Source organism: Oncorhynchus gorbuscha, unplaced genomic scaffold (assembly GCF_021184085.1).
Source record: "Oncorhynchus gorbuscha isolate QuinsamMale2020 ecotype Even-year unplaced genomic scaffold, OgorEven_v1.0 Un_scaffold_563, whole genome shotgun sequence".
Taxonomy (NCBI): domain Eukaryota; kingdom Metazoa; phylum Chordata; class Actinopteri; order Salmoniformes; family Salmonidae; genus Oncorhynchus; species Oncorhynchus gorbuscha.
This window is the reverse complement of record NW_025745394.1, coordinates 336440-356345: the sequence shown is the minus strand read 5'-3', so window position 1 is coordinate 356345 and position 19906 is coordinate 336440. Positions and strand designations below refer to the sequence as shown.

The following is a 19906-nucleotide window of genomic DNA, read 5'->3' as shown; positions in this document are numbered from 1 at the left end:
TCTTGTGGTTAAAATAATACATCGCAGGAGATAGCATTGCACAGAAGACTTCACCTTAGTAGTTGAGGCTTCCGTTCTCGTCCTCCTGAGCTGTCACCAGGGCATCAATCTCAGGCTCACACATCTTCTCATGTACAAAAGACACACACCCAAAAACCGGGCTTATAATGCATTAGGACCGTAATCATGAAGCATTATTCCTGTATGCCTTCGTCCACTGCAATAGAACACCCCACATCTTCATGAAACTGACAGAACACAATACATCCAAATTAAAATTGGAAGAGGGATCACCAAACTTATATAACTTTAATAAACAAGTAATATTATTACATTACAAAATGTTTTTAAAAAAGGTGGCATTTGAAATGTTCAACAATTCTGCACTGTTCTAATTCACAGCTTGTTGAGGTGTTAAGGCAGCCCCCTGCACCTCTCTGATTCAGAGGGTTAAATCCAGAAGACACATTTCAGTTGAATGCATTCAGTTGTACAACTGGACTAGGAATCTCCTTCCCCCTTTAATGCTCACCAGTAATAGTTATTAGGAGAAGAATGCAAGGGCACTTCCGGTTTGGAGCTATGAACAAATGGATAAAATACTGTTCATTCAAACTAAAACATTCTAACGTACAGGACTCTACCATTTAGTTTTCCACCCCCATAAACACGGCAGGACAGACGGACACAAACACAAAGGTGGTATTACAAAAATATACAACTTAACTCTGTGCATTTATTTGATCATTGTTTCAAACTTTTTAGATTTCAAGTGTGAAAGGATGGACGGATTTAATAACATATTGTTGACTTTGTAGAAGCCAAAAGGAAAGGGATAAACAACCCTACATCTAGATTGTTAAAAACACATTCCCGCAATATTAGAAAATAAATTACAAAACCTGAATATCTATTATTTCACTCCATGCTTATTCAAAGAGGAGTGAATCCTAAGTTCCACTTAAGTAAAATGTTTCTCTCAGTCATGCATTAATCTCTATGAGAGAATAAGTGAAAATTTGACTTAAGTGGAAGTTCAGATTTGTCCCAGAAATACCACTGGCCTACCTTCAGTGAACATGAAAATCACTTCAAAAGGCACAGACAACCAGCTCAGTAGCTAACCCAGTCAAAACTGCTGTTGGTCTTAAGAGATTCATGTTAACCACTTCCCAGCTCTCCTCCATGATGATGTCACTGGGACGTCTCCCTCACTTCTGGCTGACGATACTGCGGGCGATCAGCTCCTTCATGATCTCATTGGTGCCTCCATAGATGGGCTGGACACGGGAATCCACAAACGCCCTGATGGGGAGAGAGAGGATTTTCATGTGCACTGGCAGCATAGAACTAAATAGAATAACATGTTATATTTCCACGAGACACATCACCGTCACTCACTTGGCGATGGGGTAGTCCCACATGTAGCCCCAGCCTCCGTGGAGCTGCAGACACCGGGTGGCCACAGAGTTCTGGAGGTCAGACGCCCTGATAAACAACAAAAAAAGTCAAGTCAGACGATATGTCCCAATTCTCTACCCTTCTCCCTGAAGTGTGCACTTCAACACTTCATGGGTTTAAAAGCATTGTCTGGAAAGACATCACCAGCATTACTCTTATACCAATCCACTCCCTTTAAATCCAATCCAAGGGTGGATGTGCAAGTGCACTTTACACGTCCAACATACTGACAGTTCTGGACTGGAGTAGCATAAATCTGGTGAAAGAAGGTTTAGTATTTGGTTGTGTTCTCACCAGTACTTGGCCATAGAGGCTGTTTGAGAGTCCAGGCGTTTCTCTGTGTGAAGCTGGAGACAGGTGTCTAAAAAGGAGCGGCCCACACAGATCTCAGTCTTCAGCTCTGCCAGCTTGTGCTGCACAGTCTGCACCATGAGACAGGGGGATGGACTTAGTGGATCACCTCAATATACTACAACACAACTATTCATCCATCTGATCAAACAGAGATGTGTTCTATGCAGATTGAGCGAGAGGTTAAGTGCCTCTCTCAAGGGCAAAACAGTAGGAGAGACGGGGTCTGACAAACAGCCCTCTAGTTGCTAGTTCAGTCCCCACTTTGACTCAGCTTCTCTAACACAGGTTACCTACCACCCCAATAGCACTAGTGTTCACTACACCGGAAACATACCTGTTACTACAGCAGAAATACGAGTCAAAGATAATGCTATCCAACCTGAAGGTGAGCGATGGTCTTGCCGAATGCCTTCCTCTGAGTCACATAGTTCCTGGTCTCCTCAAACATGAACTCACTGCTGGCGATGGCCATGTCTGCGATCAGCAGGCGTTCCTGGAAGAACAAGAGGCGAAGAGCATTAATCATGTCGTGGTCTGTAGCTACTAGATATAGTCATACCTTTGTGACAATCCAGTACATAGGAATAGGTTAGGGGTCAATTCCCTTCAACTCAGTCATTGCTCTTTAAATAAATACAATTGATATTGCAATTTCAGTTTACTTCCTGAATTGAAATGTCCCTGACCCCAACCCTGGTATATCATGCAAGTGTTATTGCTCTCTGAAAGGTGTACCTGTGGCAGCTCGTTCATCAGGTAGTAGAAGCCCTTGTTGGCCTGTCCCAGCAGGGCAGAAGCAGGGAGACGCACGTCCTCAAAGAACAGCTCAGCCGTGTCCTGGGGACAGAGAGACAACGGTTAATATATATCAAAGGTAATGGCTGTTCTATAAAATGGTCTGACATGACAGTTGACTAGTTCTGGTCATCTGAACCCACTTCTCAAGGGACGTCAATATCAAACCGACTGTTTGAAGCAATGAGTTGTTTTTCTTCATTTGACCAGACCTGGATTCAATAGTGTTTGTTTTCTTTCAAATACTTTAGTTGCCTTCGATTGAGCTTGAACTATACAATGAAACCAAAGGAATAGTCAATAACAAAAAGCAACCCATCTCTCTGGTTCTACATACAGGCTCAATCAAACTGAAAGGATGTGAAAAGGAAATCAAAAGTATTTGAACCCAGCCAGGTGGTCAAAATGGCCCCTTAACGAGAGGGGGTTAAAAAATGTGCAATTGAGATTTCTGACTGTACCTGTGCCATCAGGCCAATCTTCTCCAGCTTCTTGCCCGCCTGGAAGCCCGGCATTCCTTTCTCCACCAGGAAGAGGCTGATCCCGTGGGCCGCTGTTTTCGCCTCGCGGTTCGTTACGGTCACCACGATCACCATGTCGGCCATACAGCCGTTGGTGATGAACACCTGTGGGTCAAGGGACAACGGTCAATGACATGGGTCATGTTCAGTTGGGAGAAAACATTTTGAAACGGAGGTACTACCCAAATTTGTCAAGCAAGAAAACAGATTTTTGTTCTCCTTTGCAAAACATTTAGCTACGGTGTGCCCTACTGAACACAACCCTAGTCTGGTTGAACGCACCTTGTTGCCGTTGAGGATCCAGTCATCGCCGTCCTTCTTAGCGTACGTCCTGACACCTTGGAGGTCACTGGGTTGAACGGAGAGAAGAGAGGGTCTTTAGGATGAACTGCTATTGGCTAGACAGAGGTAGAAGTTAGAGAACACATAATGAAAACAATCAGAATGACCCCAAATTGACCTTACCATCGTCAAATTCTCATATTGAAAGTAAAGCCTATTAAACGAACAATTTTCACACCATCTTGCTGACCCAAACCGTACTGTGCCTGCTTGGATATCTTCTTTTCACATTATCCTTTCCAGTAGGGTAACCAGACCAGAGCAGTACAGCTCAGCTTGGCCCAGTAGTGTTAAACGTCCTCACCTGCCAGCTCCCGGCTCCGTCATGGCGATAGCCCCGATGCAGGTACCAGCAGCCATCTGGGGTATGAAGCGATCAATCTGTTCCTTGGAGCCATAGTTACTGATGTAGGGCATGCAGATCTCAGAGTGGAGGGCAAAGCCTGGGCCAGAGCAGTTAGAGTACATCCTAGAGGACAAAGAAAGACAGGGTGAGAAGAGGGGTGTAAAGTCCTGATATCCCCTTCTGACTTTCCCTGCAGTACAACACAAAGCCTGTTGACAGAATAGCATTTTGATGTTATCAGTAGGCATATAAATTAAGTCAGTTGTTTGACATATAATCACAACTGTTACATTCTGCTATACGCCCATGGTATACGCCCATGGTATACGCCCATGGTCATATGGTCAATAGGGCTTGGGGAAATACTAGCCAATCAACCCACACCTGGGCCTGTATTCATATAGCGTCTCCGAGTGCTGAGCAGTTTAGATCATAATTAATATGATTATATGGACAGTGGGGAGCTGATCCCTGGTCAGGACCAGATACTCACTGCTCCTCCCACATCACAGCTGCAGACAGCAGATCACCTCCGATCCCACCGTGCTCCTCTGGAGTGAGGATGCCCAACAGACCCTGCTCCCCAGCCTTCTGCCACAGCTCCCTGCTCACCATACCTGCCTTCTCCCATCTGGAGGGGGAGGGAAGACAGAGACCATACCTTAAGCCAGCAGAGTCATCACAACATAATCACATCATGAAAACCATTCAGTTCATCATCAGCATCCTGTTTATTAGGTCACAAAATAGAAAAACACTTTCAAAACTTTCTGCAATGGAAAACGAGTGTTCAACTGGTTCCTCCCACTTTCAGTCAGTTTCCTATAATTTGGTACTTAATGAACAGGACCCTGGTGGGGAACACTAGGCCTATGCAGAGATGGTTACAGACAGTCAATACATACTCCTTGTGGTAGGGCACCACCTCCTCTGTCCAGAAACGTCGGACACTCTCCCTGAACATGTCATGATCCTCGTTGAAGATTCTGCGGGTGCCGATGTCCATCAGAGTCTTGGCGCTGGACGTCTCCGGCCGATTGGACGGGGGAGCTTTCCCTTCCTGGGGCTGGCTGTGCTGCATTCTGGGAAATTGAGGCACAGGCACTTATAAATAAACTACATGTTGGTCTAATGGGCATAACAAGGCAGTTGTAAGGCCTAACGTGTCCTACAAAGTCCACCTTTAATCTTTAGGTGTGGTATACTGAACCACTTGTGTGTTTGCTAAAAAAGTTAGAAACTGACTTCTGAGATCAGTGTAGTTAGTAGTGGAATTTGAGTCATGGAATTTGACTAGCCCCCCATGGCGGGCTGAGTAACCTAGAAGGACATTACTAATGCCATTAGGTTACTGTAGCTCAGTTGGTAGAGCATGGCGCTTGTAACGCCAGGGTAGTGGGTTCGATCCCCGGAACCACCCATACGTAGAATGTATGCACACATGACTGTAAGTCGCTTTGGATAAAAGCGTCTGCTAAATGGCATATATTATTATCATAAAGCAACCAAACAAAACAACCAGTCAATCAATCAGGAGAGTCAGGTTCATGAATAGGAAATGTGCAGTGATGTATCTACAGATTAAAAACCACATTATCTGGTGTAAAATCTGTAGCTAGCAGTGTTGGATAGCTGAGTTACAAACTCAAACCCACTAGTTACCTCATATGTCAAGGAACACGTTAGGTAGGCTTTAAAGGCCATTTCTGGGAAAGTGTGCCAAAGGTGACTGTGTCCCACTTTAGCATTAGCGGGTCAACAGACAATGTTGAACACTAAAGAAGATATATTTTGTTGCTGACTACATATGACAAGGCTGTCTTAACTAAAATATTTATGTTTAAAATAAATAACTTATTTCCTGCTCAATGACAGTAAATTAACGTGAATGATAAGCATATCTACAGACATCGTTTCTCCGGTAAAATTAGCATGCAAATCTACGACACGCACCTGGCATTTGCAGAAGAAAGTACCTGTCCACCTCGACGTACATTTTTCACACCAGAATAACACGCTTTGACAGCTTTCGACAACATTTTCCTCCGTAACGTTACCGCTTTTACGCAACTGACACAATAACTTTGAATGCGTATCTTCTCTAGTATTTCAAGCGTAGGCTACGGTCTCATTTGTTGAAGTTACTGCCATCTACTGGGCGGAGGTAAGGCCTGCTGAATGAACATATTACATCAAATTTGACACATTCCAAACATAATGGATGATATACAGTGCATTCGGAAAGTATTCAGACCCCTTCACGTGTTCCACATTCTGTTACGTTACAGCCTTAATGATGAAATTATAATTTTCCCTCATCAATCTACACACAAAAACCCATAATGACAAAGCAAAAACAGGGTTTTAGAAATTATCATGTATTAATTAAACATTTTAAACGAAATGCCTTATATTTATAAGTATTCAGACCCTTTGCTATGAGACTCAAAATTGAGCTCAGGTGCATCCTGTTTCCATTGATCATCCTTCAGATGTTTCTACAGCTTGATTGGAGTCCACCTGTGGTAAATTCAATTGATTGGACATGATTTGGAAAGACACACACCTGTTTATATAAGGTCCCACAGTTGACAGTGCATGTCAGCACAAAAACCAACCATGAGGTCAAAGGAATTGTTCTTAGAGCGCTGAAACAGGATTGTGTCGAGGCACAAATCTGCGGAAGGGTACAAAAAAAATGTCTGCAGCATTCACGGTCCCCAAGAACACCGTGGCCTCCATCATTCTTAAATGGAAGAAGTTTGGAACCACCAAGACTCTTCCTAGAGCTGGCCGCACGGGCCAAACTGAGCAATCGGGGGAGAAGTGCCTTGGTCAGGCAGGTGACCAAAAACCCAATAGTCACTCTGACAGAGCTCCAGAGTTCCTTTGTGGTGATGGGAGAACCTTCCAGAAGGACAACCATCTCTTGAACATTCCACCAATCAGGCCTTTAAGGTAGAGTGGCCAGACGGAAGCCACTCCTCAGTAAAAGGTCCATGACAGCACACTTGGAGTTTGCCAAAAGGCACCTAAAGACTCTCAGACCATGAGAAACAAGATTCTCTGGTCTGATGAAACCAAGATTGAACTCTTTGGCCTGAATGACAAGCATCCCGCCTGGAGCAAACTTGTGTGTAGATTGAGGAGGGGGAAAAAAACTATTTAATACATTTTAGAATAATGTAACAAAATGTGGAAAAGGTGAAGGGGTCTGAATAATTCCAAATGCACTTATTTAGGCTTCAACAATAATCCAGTGAGATTTAATAAAACATTTTAATTTGATGTTTTATTCAAAAGGCAGTATGTTTTGTGTTAAATTGGATTTTAGAGTCGATTTTCACGGAAATCAAATCGAATTCGTCACATGCGCTGAATACAACAGTTGTAGACCTTACCATAAAATGCCTACTTACAAGTCCTTAACCAACAATGCAGTTTCAAGAAAAAGAGTTAAGAAAATATTTACTAAATAAAAGTTTAAAAAATAAATAAATTCTAAACACAATAAACTAACTAATGAGGCTATATTCAGATGGTACCGGTTATTGAGATAATATGTACATGTAGGTAGTGGTAAAGTGACTATGCATAGACAATAAACAGCGAGTAGCAGCAGCATAAAAGGGGAGGGGCCAATGCAAATAGTCTGGGTAGTAATTTGACTAACTGTTTAGGTGTCTTATGGTTTAGGGGTAGAAACAGTTAAGGAGCCTTTTGGACCTAGACTTGGCGCTCCGGTACCGCTTACCGTGTGGTAGCAGAGAGAACAGTCTATGACTAAGGTGGCTCATACTTCATACTCCGGGTTATCCAGACATTGTGAACTAGCTTTTTGAATTGGTAATTTCATTCAACAGCAAGTATGTACCAAGAGAAAACATCATGTTTTACAGTGGATTTCAGAGTGGGCTAACATACATTGTCTGCAGTACAAAAGTGCTTTATGATATAGCCACTCTTGATATATTACTCACGGCTCATATGCTAAGTGGGATCCTTGAGATGACCCTAGAGTTCGTCAGAGTTCGATGTCCCAAGGAACACACTTGGCATGGATGTTGCATTGGTTTCATCCAGGTTTGTTTGACAGTGATTGATTGCAAACATATTCATTCATTCCATCCACAACATAAGACTTCTGGTCATATTATCTCAGAAATCTATAATAAATCAACTAACTTATCTTCATTGGACCTAATGCATCATTGATAGGTATTCTGACAACGGATCAAGTTTCTGAAAATGTGTCAAACAGTTGATGGAAGAAAAGTTATTTTGTAATGTCTTATTCAGTCTTCCTCTTTGATCCCACTAACTTACTGTTGCAACATGTTACTGTAGAGATTCAGCTGTGCCTTCTTTCAGGTGAGTTGGTCACATTACGTAATTATAGATTTTGTGTGTATATACAGTGGGGCAAAAAAAGTATTTAGTCAGCCACCACTTAAAAAGATGAGAGAGGCCTGTAATTTTCTTCATAGGTACACTTCAACTATGACAGACAAAATTAGAAAAGAAATCCAGAAAATCACATTGTAGGATTTTTAATGAATTTGTTTGCAAATTATGGTGGAAAGTAAGTATTTGGTCACCTACAAACAAGCAAGATTTCTGGCTCTCACAGACCTGTAACTTCTTCTTTAAGAGGCTCCTGTGTCCTCCACTCATTACCTGTAATTAATGGCACCTGTTTGAACTTGTTATCAGTATAAAAGACACCTGTCCACAACCTCAACATCTTTCTAAGTGGCTGACTAAATACTTGTTTTGCCCCACTGTATATATTAGTACCTGTCAAAAGTTTGGACACACCTACTAATTCCAGGGTTTCTCTTTATTTGTACTACTTTCTACATTGTAGAATTTCCCATGTTTCTTGGCCCAAGAAAGTCTCTTCTTCTTATTGGTGTCCTTTAGTAGTGGTTTCTTTGCAGTAATTCAACCATGAAGGCCTGATTCACAGTCTCCTCTGAACAGTTGATGTTGAGATGTGTCTGTTACTTGAACTCTGTGAAGCATTTATTTTTTTATTTCTGAGGCTGGTAACTCTAATTTATTCTCTGCAGCAGAGGTAATTGGGTCTTCCTTTCCTGTGACCACACCATACTTGGTATTGTTGGTATCATAGCGTGGTAAATGGTCTTTGACAATAACATGTGCTCATTACAAGGAGTCAGGTAGCCTCACAGTTAAGAACATTGGGCCAGTAACTAATTTGAAACCCCAAACTGACTAGATGAAAAATCTGTCGATGTGCCCTTGAGCATGTTACTTAACCAGAGCGACTTACAGGAGACATTACAGGTTAAGTGTCTGCTAAATGACTAGAATGCAAATGTAAAGACAGAATACTTCAATTGGTGAAACAGCCAAGTCCGTTTGGGATATTATAACGACAAAGAAGTTACTGCAAAAAACCAACACCATTTCATATTCCTGGTGTCCTACTGTATCTGCATTAGACACTGTATCCTCCGTTTAATCACAGCATGTTCTACCAACGTCACATGAGAAATATTTCAATAAGAACTTAAATCAACCCATCTTAACTGCAGAGACGTCAAAAAAAGGCAGAATTATGTTCTTGAATGTACATTTTGTGCCTGCAGCAGGCATAGCAGTGCTGCAGTATAGAAACACGTCTCGGGACACTTTTCATTCTGCATTTTGAATGTCTCGTCTCTGACACGTTTGTACTCGTTACAAATGTGGTCTCGAATTGAGTCAAGTCAGAGATCAGGGACCCTATGTAACCATGAGGTCCCTCCCCCCTAGTCCATGAGGTCCCCCCTAGTCCAGGAGGTTCCCCCTAGTCCAGGAGGTTCCCCCCTAGTCCAGGAGGTTTCCCCCCTAGTCCATGAGGTTTCCCCCTAGTCCATGAGGTCCCCCACCCCCAGGAGGTTCCTCCCCTAGTCCATGAGCCCCCCCAGGAGATCCCCCCCTAGTCCGTGAGCCCCCCCCCATGAGGTCTCCCCCCAGGAGGTCTCCCCCCCCAGGAGGTTTCCCCCTAGTCCATGAGGTCTCCCCTAGTCCATGAGGTCTCCTCCCCCCCCCCCCAGGAGGTTTCCCCCCTAGTCCATGAGGTCTCCCCCTCCCCCCAGGAGGTTCCCCCTAGTCCATGAGGTCTCCCCGCCCCCAGGAGGTTCCTCCCCTAGTCCATGAGCCCCCCCCCCCCCCCCCCCAGGTTTCCCCCTAGTCCATGAGGTCTCCCATGATCCATGAGGTCTCCCCCCCCCCCCAGGAGGTTCCCCCTAGTCCATGAGGTCTCCCACCCCTCCCCCCAGGAGGTTTCCCCCTAGTCCATGAGGTCTCCCATGATCCATGAGGTCTCCCCCCTCCCCCCAGGAGGATCCCCCTAGTCCAGGAGGTTCCCCCTAGTCCATGAGGTCTCCCATGATCCATGAGGTCTCCCCCCCCTCCCCCCAGGAGGTTCCCCTAGTCCAGGAGGTTCCCCCTAGTCCAGGAGGTTCCCCCCTAGTCCATGAGGTCTCCCACCCCTCCCCCCAGGAGGTTTCCCCCTAGTCCATGAGGTCTCCCATGATCCATGAGGTCTCCCCCTCCCCCCAGGAGGTTCCCCCTAGTCCAGGAGGTTCCCCCTAGTCCATGAGGTCTCCCATGATCCATGAGGTCTCCCCCTCCCCCCAGGAGGTTCCCCCTAGTCCAGGAGGTTCCCCCTAGTCCAGGAGGTTCCCCCTAGTCCATGAGGTCTCCCATGATCCATGAGGTCTCCCCCCTCCCCCCAGGAGGTTCCCCCTAGTCCAGGAGGTTCCCCCCTAGTCCAGGAGGTTCCCACCCTAGTCCATGAGGTCCCCTAGTGGAAACACGTATAACCAGGCCAGCTCGGCTCAGTTCAAAAGTGTGAAATGGTGAAACACTTACCACAAGCCAGGCTCGCTTTAGCGTTCTGCCCGAACTACGGTGTTTGACCGTATTGCTCAGCCTGAAGGGTATCCATGTTTTTTAGATCCCAAAACATGTCTGGCATGTTTTCCATGCCAATGTGTTGAGGGCAGGACAGTGGGGGCACTGAGTTGTTTTGGTCATTTTTCCTGAAAGTAAATAAACGATGTAGTGGGTAATATAAATGTTGAGCTGACCCGAGTAATCTAATAGAGAGGATGCAAAATAAAGTACCAAAGCAAAAATGCAAGAAAATGTATAAATTAAATATAAAGAATGATAATTACCACTGAACAGATTCCAAGATCCCAGATTGTATGGGTTCCCCAATACCAAATTGTACCTTTATTGGTTCACAAATCCCAGACTGTACCTTCATGTCTGGTATCAGGAACAAGCTAACAATGTGGCAAGCTCTAATAACTGAGATCTGCATACAAATACACACCCTTTTTGAAACTGTATAACTGGGACCTGCAGTTTGCGTGATGGTACAAAGGTATTTCATTTTGTTTCCGATATTTTTAAATATTTTTTATTTAACCTTTATTTAATTAGGCAAGTCAGTTAATTTTAAGAATGAATTCTTATTTCCAATGACAGCCCATGATTTCCAGGATTGTGGTAAATAAATGTGCAACTATGCTGATCAAACGAAATTATTTTGAGAATCTATGAAATCATTACACTGCGACTATGTTAAAATTCAGATAGGGATCAGCTATTGTTATAAACTGTAAATTAGGTTTGTTAAACACAAGTTTGTCTAACCTTAACTTATAAATCCAGTATGACTATTTTGGTTAAACTTCGGAACTGATCGGGGAAAATGTGCATTAGGTCGCCGACATAACCATAACAGTATTGATTACCAGGCAGCATGAAGCCAAAAGATAAGTGAAAGAGCTTCAGATATAGAAGCACCCGATTAGCCACTAATCACCCCATTAAAAGGTGGAAGAATCCACATTCACCATATGAATGGTGTGATTGGTAAGATGTTTACACCTTTTAATGGTGTGATTGGTAAGATGTTTCCACCTTTTAATGGTGTGATTGGTAAGATGTTTCCACCTTTTAATGGTGTGATTGGTGAGATGTTTACACCTTTTAATGGTGTGATTGGTAAGATGTTTACACCTTTTAATGGTGTGATTGGTAAGATGTTTCCACCTTTTAATGGTGTGATTGGTAAGATGTTTACACCTTTTAATGGTGTGATTGGTAAGATGTTTACACCTTTTAATGGTGTGATTGGTAAGATGTTTCCACCTTTTAATGGTGTGATTGGTAAGATGTTTACACCTTTTAATGGTGTGATTGGTAAGATGTTTACACCTTTTAATGGTGTGATTGGTAAGATGTTTCCACCTTTTAATGGTGTGATTGGTAAGATGTTTACACCTTTTAATGGTGTGATTGGTAAGATGTTTACACCTTTTAATGGTGTGATTGGTAAGATGTTTACACCTTTTAATGGTGTGATTTAATGGTGTGATTGGTAAGATGTTTCCACCTTTTAATGGTGTGATTGGTAAGATGTTTACACCTTTTAATGGTGTGATTGGTAAGATGTTTACACCTTTTAATGGTGTGATTGGTAAGATGTTTACACCTTTTAATGGTGTGATTGGTAAGATGTTTACACCTTTTAATGGTGTGATTGGTAAGATGTTTACACCTTTTACACGTTTTGACAGCTTTTGAGAACATTTTCACGTGTAACACTTTTACCCAACCGACACAACAAAAGTGAATGCGTTTCTTTAAGAGTAGGCTACAGCCTCATCTGTTGAATGTGCTGCCATCTACTGGGCGGAGGTAAGGCCTGCTGAATGAGCCTACGACATATTTTCTCTGCCTACACATTACATACGTATCCTAGGGTAGTATGGGATTTGGGCTTCAATAATCCAATAAGATTAACAAAACGTTTTAATGTGTTATTTTATTCAAAACCCAATATGTTTTTGGTTACATTGAAAAGTCTAAATTTCAGGGTATTTTTAAAAATATTTAACCTTTATTTAACTAGGCAAGTCAGTTAAGAACAAATTCTTATCCCCCATCAGTGTGGGATTTGCTATTCTCTAATCCAGTGAGATTGTGAACTAACCTTTTGAATGGGTCATTTCATTCAACAGCAAGTATGTACCAAAAGAGAATATGTTTTAGTGGGCTAACATATATATTCTGCAGTACAAAAAGGCTTGATATAGCCATATGTTGTTTGATGATACTTTAATACCCATGTATGGATAAATGGCACGGCTGTATGGGACTAGTCAAACATGATAGATGCTAAGTGAGATCCTTGGGTTTCTGAAGATGTGTCAAACAGTCGATGGAAGAAAAGTTATTTGTAATGTCTTCAACCTTCCTATTTTCATCACATTAAAGGCCCATTGCAGTCAAAAACGTGACTTTCCTGTATTATACATTTTCACACTGAGGTTGGTATAATACTGTGAAATTGTGAAAATTATGATAATGCCCTTTTAGAGTAAGAGCTGTTTAGATAAGAATGCCTTAAGTTTCAGCCTGTTTTGGTGAGATGGAGTTTAGTTAATAAACCAGTAATAGAGTTCCAAAACTCTCTGCCAATAAATGCTAGTTTTCAGCCCCCACCACCCCGGTCCACCCATTGAAAACCATAATAAAAACGGGTGCATTGGGCCTTTAACTTACCATTACAACATGTAACTGTAGATTCAGCAAATAGTGTTCTTTCAGTCAACAGGTGACAGTAGTTCACTTGTTTAATATAACTACATGTTTATGAAAAATATGCTATGATATATGCTAGTTGTATTTCAGTGAAGGTGTATTTATACACATCTAATATTCCTGTCTTATCTTTTCATGGAGGACACCTGTAAAATAGTGCATCGTCACAAAGCTCAAAGAAGAAGACCAACAATCAAGCCAGGTGGGGGATGTACTTTTGGAAAAGTTTATTCTGAAACGGCAGAGTGAAAATAAATATAACTGATGGGGGAGGGGCTTGGCGGCCGATCCACAATCTTTTCCAGCCAGCAATCATTGCTGGCAAGATGATGATGACATGAGGTGGGCGGGGCAGAGGGTACAATCCCCTACTTGATGAGTGGTCACCGTCCCACCCCAAGTGGAGAAACACGCCCCAGGTGGGGGCGAGGGTCGTCATCTGACAGCGGAGAGGTCACTTCCGTAGAGAGGAGTAGTGATGAGTTGAAAAGTTGACAGAGGAAAATAAAACAAACACAGAATGGCTTTTCGACATCCCATTATAGTCCTTTTCTTTCCTAGGTTGGTCTTTAGAAAAACACTCCTGACACCATGGGGTCTGGGAGATAGATAAGCTTTGGTTGCCGAAGCACTATCTTACACAGACAGGACGTGCTTGACGAATGCTGTGGGGAGAACAGAGAGAAAGCATAAGTACTGGAGCAAGAGGCCTAAATAAAAAAATCATAAAAGACAAACACATTTATAAAATCATTTGATAAACATCAATTTGATCACTTTAAATAAGAGTATAATATTTGAATGATAGTGTTACTAAAACAGTCTGTGACGTGATCTGTGCAGGATCCAAGGTATTGGCTCTTTAGAGGTTGAACAAGACTTGCCCTCATAGTTGATGCTGCCGTTCTCGTCCTCCTGACCTATAAGGAGGGAATCAATCTCGGCCTCTGACATCTTCTCACCTAAGAGGGACCAACAACGAGCCAGTCAGGAAAACACTCGCATCCTGAATGCAAAATCAACCCCAACACACCCTACACCCTAAGCACTTGGGTAGATCGGAGACGGTTAGACAGGTGTAAGCAATGTGGCAGTAGTGTCCCTCGGGTGTAGGGTGGCCAGGGGATGTCACCCAGCCAAGCCCGAACCCACTGCCCAGTCAGCGCTGTACTGGAACGTGTCTAAACGTAGACTCCACTCACCCAGTGTGCCCAGCACGATGCGCAGCTCAGCCCCAGACACGGTGCCGTTGCCCTCCTTGTCGAAGACGCGGAGACCCTCAACGTAGTCATCAAGTGTACCCTTCACTATTTTATCCACCTTTTCCATCATGGGCATGAAGTCGGCGAAGGCCAGCCTCTTGTTGGCCATATCTGACACGGCGAAGGAGAAGAGATCAACATTAGTCACACACGGTAGGGTGGTCCATCTACAGCCTTCCACTGCTTGTTTTCATACGATCACACCGTACACACCACGTACAACAGTAGTGTCTCGCTAGTGACGGTCGTTACCTCATTATTATTTGATATAATCAGTCTTTCAACGAGACAACAAAATAAACATTCACATTGTTACCAGATGTGGGTTCAAAGAGTATTTGTTTATTTCAAATACGTGGAGTGTTTGATCAAGACCACCTGGAGGGCGGTGGGGTGGGATTTACACTTTTGGGACTATTCCATCCCCGGGGCCACATTCAGTAGGGCAAACGTATGTGGGACTTTGCAATGTCATGACTAGAACAGACATCATTACTTATTCTACAGGAGTTGAGAGGCCTGTTTGGTCTTCATACTACATTTATACCTGAACGTATCATGACGTTCTCACAACGTTCTCTCAACCTATAGGAGTAGTGGTGGTCTCACCATCGGGGGTTGGTTTTCCCAGGATCGCTGCAACCTCCTTGTTCTGGGGTTCTGTCCCAGGGCGCGCATGACATCAGCCACCTGGTTGTATCCAATCATGCTGTCACCGACTCTGTCGAAGAGCCCGAAGGCCTCTTTGAAGTCTGGAGGGCGGAGGGAAGAGCAGAAGAGTTACAATGAGTTGGATGAAGACAAGCAGAAAGTGGGCACAAACATACAGTAAGTAACCTGACAACTCTTCACTCTCAAAATGTTTCAATAAATCAAAGTTGGAATATTTTAGTTATTGAAAGGGACGAAAAGGAGCTTCGTCGTTATTAGTCATTTTGTTTTGTGAACCAATGGCAAAACAGACCAGATATTTGTTCAATACTTGTAGTAAAACTACACGCAATCAATGACACCGTTCTCGTAAAAGTTCATTCTAAATGCAGCACTGGAGAATGGTGAGAAACGACATGTCTCATGTTGCTGTGCTGCAGATTCCAAGATGGCGACCGCTTGATTCCTCCCTCATTGTCCCCTGAATAATTATAAACTGTAGAGGTGCAGAAAGGTAGCATGGCAGGCGGGTCTCTATTTCTATGGACTCCACTGTGAATCCCAATTGAAAGTGATCCAACAGATTACTGGCCTTATGTGATTTCTGAACTGCAGCAGCTGCCCCCCTCCCTCACTCCCCCTACAAGGCCTGCTGGCGTTTGGCATTTAGAACCAGCGCCTGACAAGCAATACACCCTAAGAAAGTAACCCATGCCAAATACGGGCACGGGCGTGTCCGCCTGCTCGGTTTAAACAGAAGAATGCTGACTCTGGAGTAATCAACACACGCTAGCATAGGGCCCGTCTGCATTCCTGTAGCACCCAGCCTAGCTTCTCCTCCAGCCAATGGGGCCCGCCTGCATTCCTGTAGCACCCAGCCTAGCTTCTCCTCCAGCCAATGGGGCCCGCCTGCATTCCTGTAGCACCCAGCCTAGCTTCTCCTCCAGCCAATGGGGCCAGCCTGCATTCCTGTAGCACCCAGCCTAGCTTCTCCTCCAGCCAATGGGGCCAGCCTGCATTCCTGCAGCACCCAGCCTAGCTTCTCCTCCAGCACCCAGCCTGCTGCTCCTGCAGCACCCAGCCTAGCTTCTCCTGCAGCACCCAGCCTAGCATTCCTGCAGCACCCAGCCTAGCTTCTCCTGCAGCACCCAGCCTAGCTTCTCCTGCAGCACCCAGCCTAGCTGCTCCTCCAGCACCCAGCCTGCATTCCTGCAGCACCCAGCCTAGCTTCTCCTGCAGCACCCAGCCTAGCTGCTCCTCCAGCCAATGGGGCCCGCCTGCATTCCTGCAGCACCCAGCCTAGCTTCTCCTGCAGCACCCAGCCTAGCTGCTCCTCCAGCCAAATGGGCTCGCCTGTATTCCTGCAGCACCCAGCCAAGCTGCTCCTCCAGCCAAATGGGCTCGCCTGTATTCCTGCAGCACCCAGCCAAGCTGCTCCTCCAGCCAAATGGGCTCGCCTGTATTCCTGCAGCACCCAGCCAAGCTGCTCCTCCAGCCAATAGCAATTTCTCTAGTCTAGAGTATGCAGAAGCAGTGGATTCTTTAGGAAACACTTTATAATAAATTTTATTACATTATAAATGGTTATAAATGTTTACAAATAATGAAAAAACATTTGTTTATTAATGGTTATTTATGAAAGTTGATCAATAGTGACTTGTCTGATAAAATAACACCTATACAATAATTGTATTGTATAAGATGACATACAGGAATTGTATATGGTCTTATGAACAGTGTGTTAAGTGTACATTCCACTGGACTGCCACTGCTGACGTGATACTTAACTAGGTGCTAAAATGAATAAAGGGCCTCAACAGTTCACCAGCTGACCAGTTACCTACCACTAGTTAGTTCTACACACCACACACACACACACCAGCTGCCGCCAGTTCTACACACCAGCTGCCGCCAGTTCTACACACCAGCTGCCGCCAGTTCTACACACCAGCTGCCCCCAGTTCTACACACCAGCTGCCACCAGTTCTACACACCAACTGCCGCCAGTTCTACACACCAACTGTTCCACCAACTGCCACTAGTTCTACACACCAACTGCCACTAGTTCTACACACCAACTGCCACTAGTTCTACACACCAACTGCCACTAGTTCTACACACCAACTGCCACTAGTTCTACACACCAACTGCCACTAGTTCTACACACCAACTGCCACTAGTTCTACACACTAGTTCTACACACTGCCACTAGTTCTACACACCAACTGCCACTAGTTCTACACACCAACTAGCTCTACACAAAAACAACAGCCACTCTAAAGGAGTCTTTTAAAAGATCATGTCCTTCAGTGAGGAACAAAGGGTGGAGGGAGGGGGGTCAGGCTCCTGCTGTACGGAGATGCGGCTGGCCACGCGGGCCCCAAGGACCACTGTGCTCTGTCATTCAAGACAAGACAGTGCTGCTCAGAATAGAAGCAGGGACACTAATCTCCTCTGGACAGCTGAACAAGCCCCTGCACTTGTGTTGTCAAGGCCATGGGCTCCAAAACTAGTGGACACAACTTAGGTCATTTCCAGTGACTTATCACACTTTGTTAGGCCCTCACAGAGGGGACCTCATGGTGCAGAAGCCATGCAGATCATACAATTCTACGTTGAGAGGATAACTAAAGCTAGTCCACAGGGGAATGTATTCTGGGGGCAACTTGACTGAGTGTAATTTTGCCTATTGAACTTGGTGAGTGCTACTTTGTAAAACACAGGGGACATGCTTTATCACTGAGCTATCTGTAAAGACATAGTCCTCACCTAGTCCTACACAGAGTCCTCAGTCCTACACAGAGTCCTAGTCCACAGAGTCCTCACCTAGTCCTACACAGAGTCCTCACCTAGTCCTACACAGAGTCCTCACCTAGTCCTACACAGAGTCCTCACCTACACAGAGTCCTCACCTAGTCCTACACAGAGTCCTCACCTAGTCCTACACAGAGTCCTCACCTAGTCCTACACAGAGTCCTAGTCCACACAGTCCTCAGTCCTACACAGTCCTAGTCCACACAGTCCTCACCCTACAGAGTCCTCACCTAGCCCACCTAGTCCTACACAGAGTTCTCACCTAGTCCTACACAGAGTCCTCACCTAGTCCTCACCTAGTCCTACACACAGTCCTCACCTAGTCCTACACACAGTCCTCACCTAGTCCTACACACAGTCCTCACCTAGTCCTACACACAGTCCTCACCTAGTCCTACACAGAGTCCTCACCTAGTCCTACACAGAGTCCTCACCTAGTCCCACAGAGTCCTCACCTAGTCCTCACCTAGTCCTCACCTAGTCCTACACACAGTCCGTCCTCACCTAGTCCTACACACAGTCCGTCCTCACCTAGTCCTACACACAGTCCTCACCTAGTCCTACACACAGTCCTCACCTAGTCCTACACACAGTCCTCACCTAGTCCTACACACAGTCCTCACCTAGTCCTACACACAGTCCTCACCTAGTCCTACACACAGTCCTCACCTAGTCCTACACACAGTCCTCACCTAGTCCTACACAGAGTCCTCACCTAGTCCTACACAGAGTCCTCACCTAGAGAGTAGATAGACTGAACAAAGAGACGGCCCTGAGAAACTAAACACACTTCACTTACCCTCGAGCTGGTCGGCCGAAAAAGCGGAGGCGCTTGATGCCTCAGCGGGAGCAGCATCAGCCTATTAAAGATGCACACAGCACAAGACAAGGATGAGTCCCTAGGACCTGATCTGGGACCTGTTATAACCAATCCATCACCACCATGTACCACGGGCGTCCTGCCGTTCTCAAAGTACCAACACATCGCCGGCACCATGGTGATACAGAGACTAATCTCAAAGTGATGCAGGTGCTCAACAGAATAACATACAAGTACAGGTGTATAGGAGGTCTACATTCAGTAGTAATTACAGTAGTTAGTGTGACGATGGCTAGATTAAATGCTTTCAATGGTACAAGTACGTAGAGATGTACAGATAAGCATTAGGGAGATATTCCAAGGTTTCTCTGTGGAGCCCAATGAGAAGCTCTAATCTAATACTTCCACCTTGGTTTCTTCCCCCCAAAATGGAGTATGACAGTGGCTTATTTTGTTAAAGAAAGGAACCACCCAAATCTTGATATCCAATCTCTATACCAAATCACACAGATGGTAGTTCTGTAGCAACGTCAGGCGTTTAGATCATCCAATAGCCCCAAAGCCACACAGATGGTAGTTCTGTAGCAACGTCAGGCTTTTAGATCATCCAATAGCCCCAAAGCCACACAAATGTATAGGCACAAAAAAGCATTCAGGCAGTGGTAAATCCCAAAGTACACACCATTACGGAGATGAAGGAGTTGACACGGGGCAGAAAGAAATACTAAAGAAGCCGGAGTCCCGAGAGAGAGAGAGTGGTCCTGAACCATGCTCAATGTCCCTCTCTTATTTATGATCGGGTGGTGATGTCACGGGGCGGGTCAGATGCCACTTTGGAAGTTCTCTAACTTTCTTAGGGCAATACGGAAAGTGGAGCTGTGGTCGCCTCTTGGAGCGCTGGCAGGCC

At 44.7% G+C, this 19906-nt stretch overlaps 1 protein-coding gene and 1 pseudogene across 2 annotated transcripts; both read right to left on the bottom strand.

Annotated features, from left to right (window-relative positions):
• Nucleotides 1-700: 700 nt before the first annotated feature.
• On the bottom strand, nucleotides 701-5933 carry LOC124018695 (long-chain specific acyl-CoA dehydrogenase, mitochondrial-like). The gene is made up of 11 exons (XM_046334047.1): nucleotides 5773-5933; nucleotides 4725-4901; nucleotides 4313-4450; nucleotides 3778-3942; nucleotides 3414-3480; nucleotides 3072-3236; nucleotides 2551-2652; nucleotides 2195-2308; nucleotides 1756-1883; nucleotides 1402-1488; nucleotides 701-1305 (listed from the first exon to the last, which is right to left on the bottom strand). Exons 1-11 carry the CDS (start codon nucleotides 5856-5858, stop codon nucleotides 1212-1214), a joined length of 1323 nt encoding a protein of 440 aa, XP_046190003.1. The 5' UTR covers nucleotides 5859-5933; the 3' UTR covers nucleotides 701-1211.
• A 7722-nt stretch (nucleotides 5934-13655) lies between these two features.
• LOC124018685 lies at nucleotides 13656-19780 on the bottom strand (annotated as a pseudogene). The gene is made up of 6 exons (XR_006835657.1): nucleotides 19682-19780; nucleotides 18979-19039; nucleotides 15324-15466; nucleotides 14655-14825; nucleotides 14337-14414; nucleotides 13656-14117 (listed from the first exon to the last, which is right to left on the bottom strand). The product of XR_006835657.1 is annotated as a myosin light chain 3, skeletal muscle isoform-like (transcript).
• Nucleotides 19781-19906: the final 126 nt, after the last annotated feature.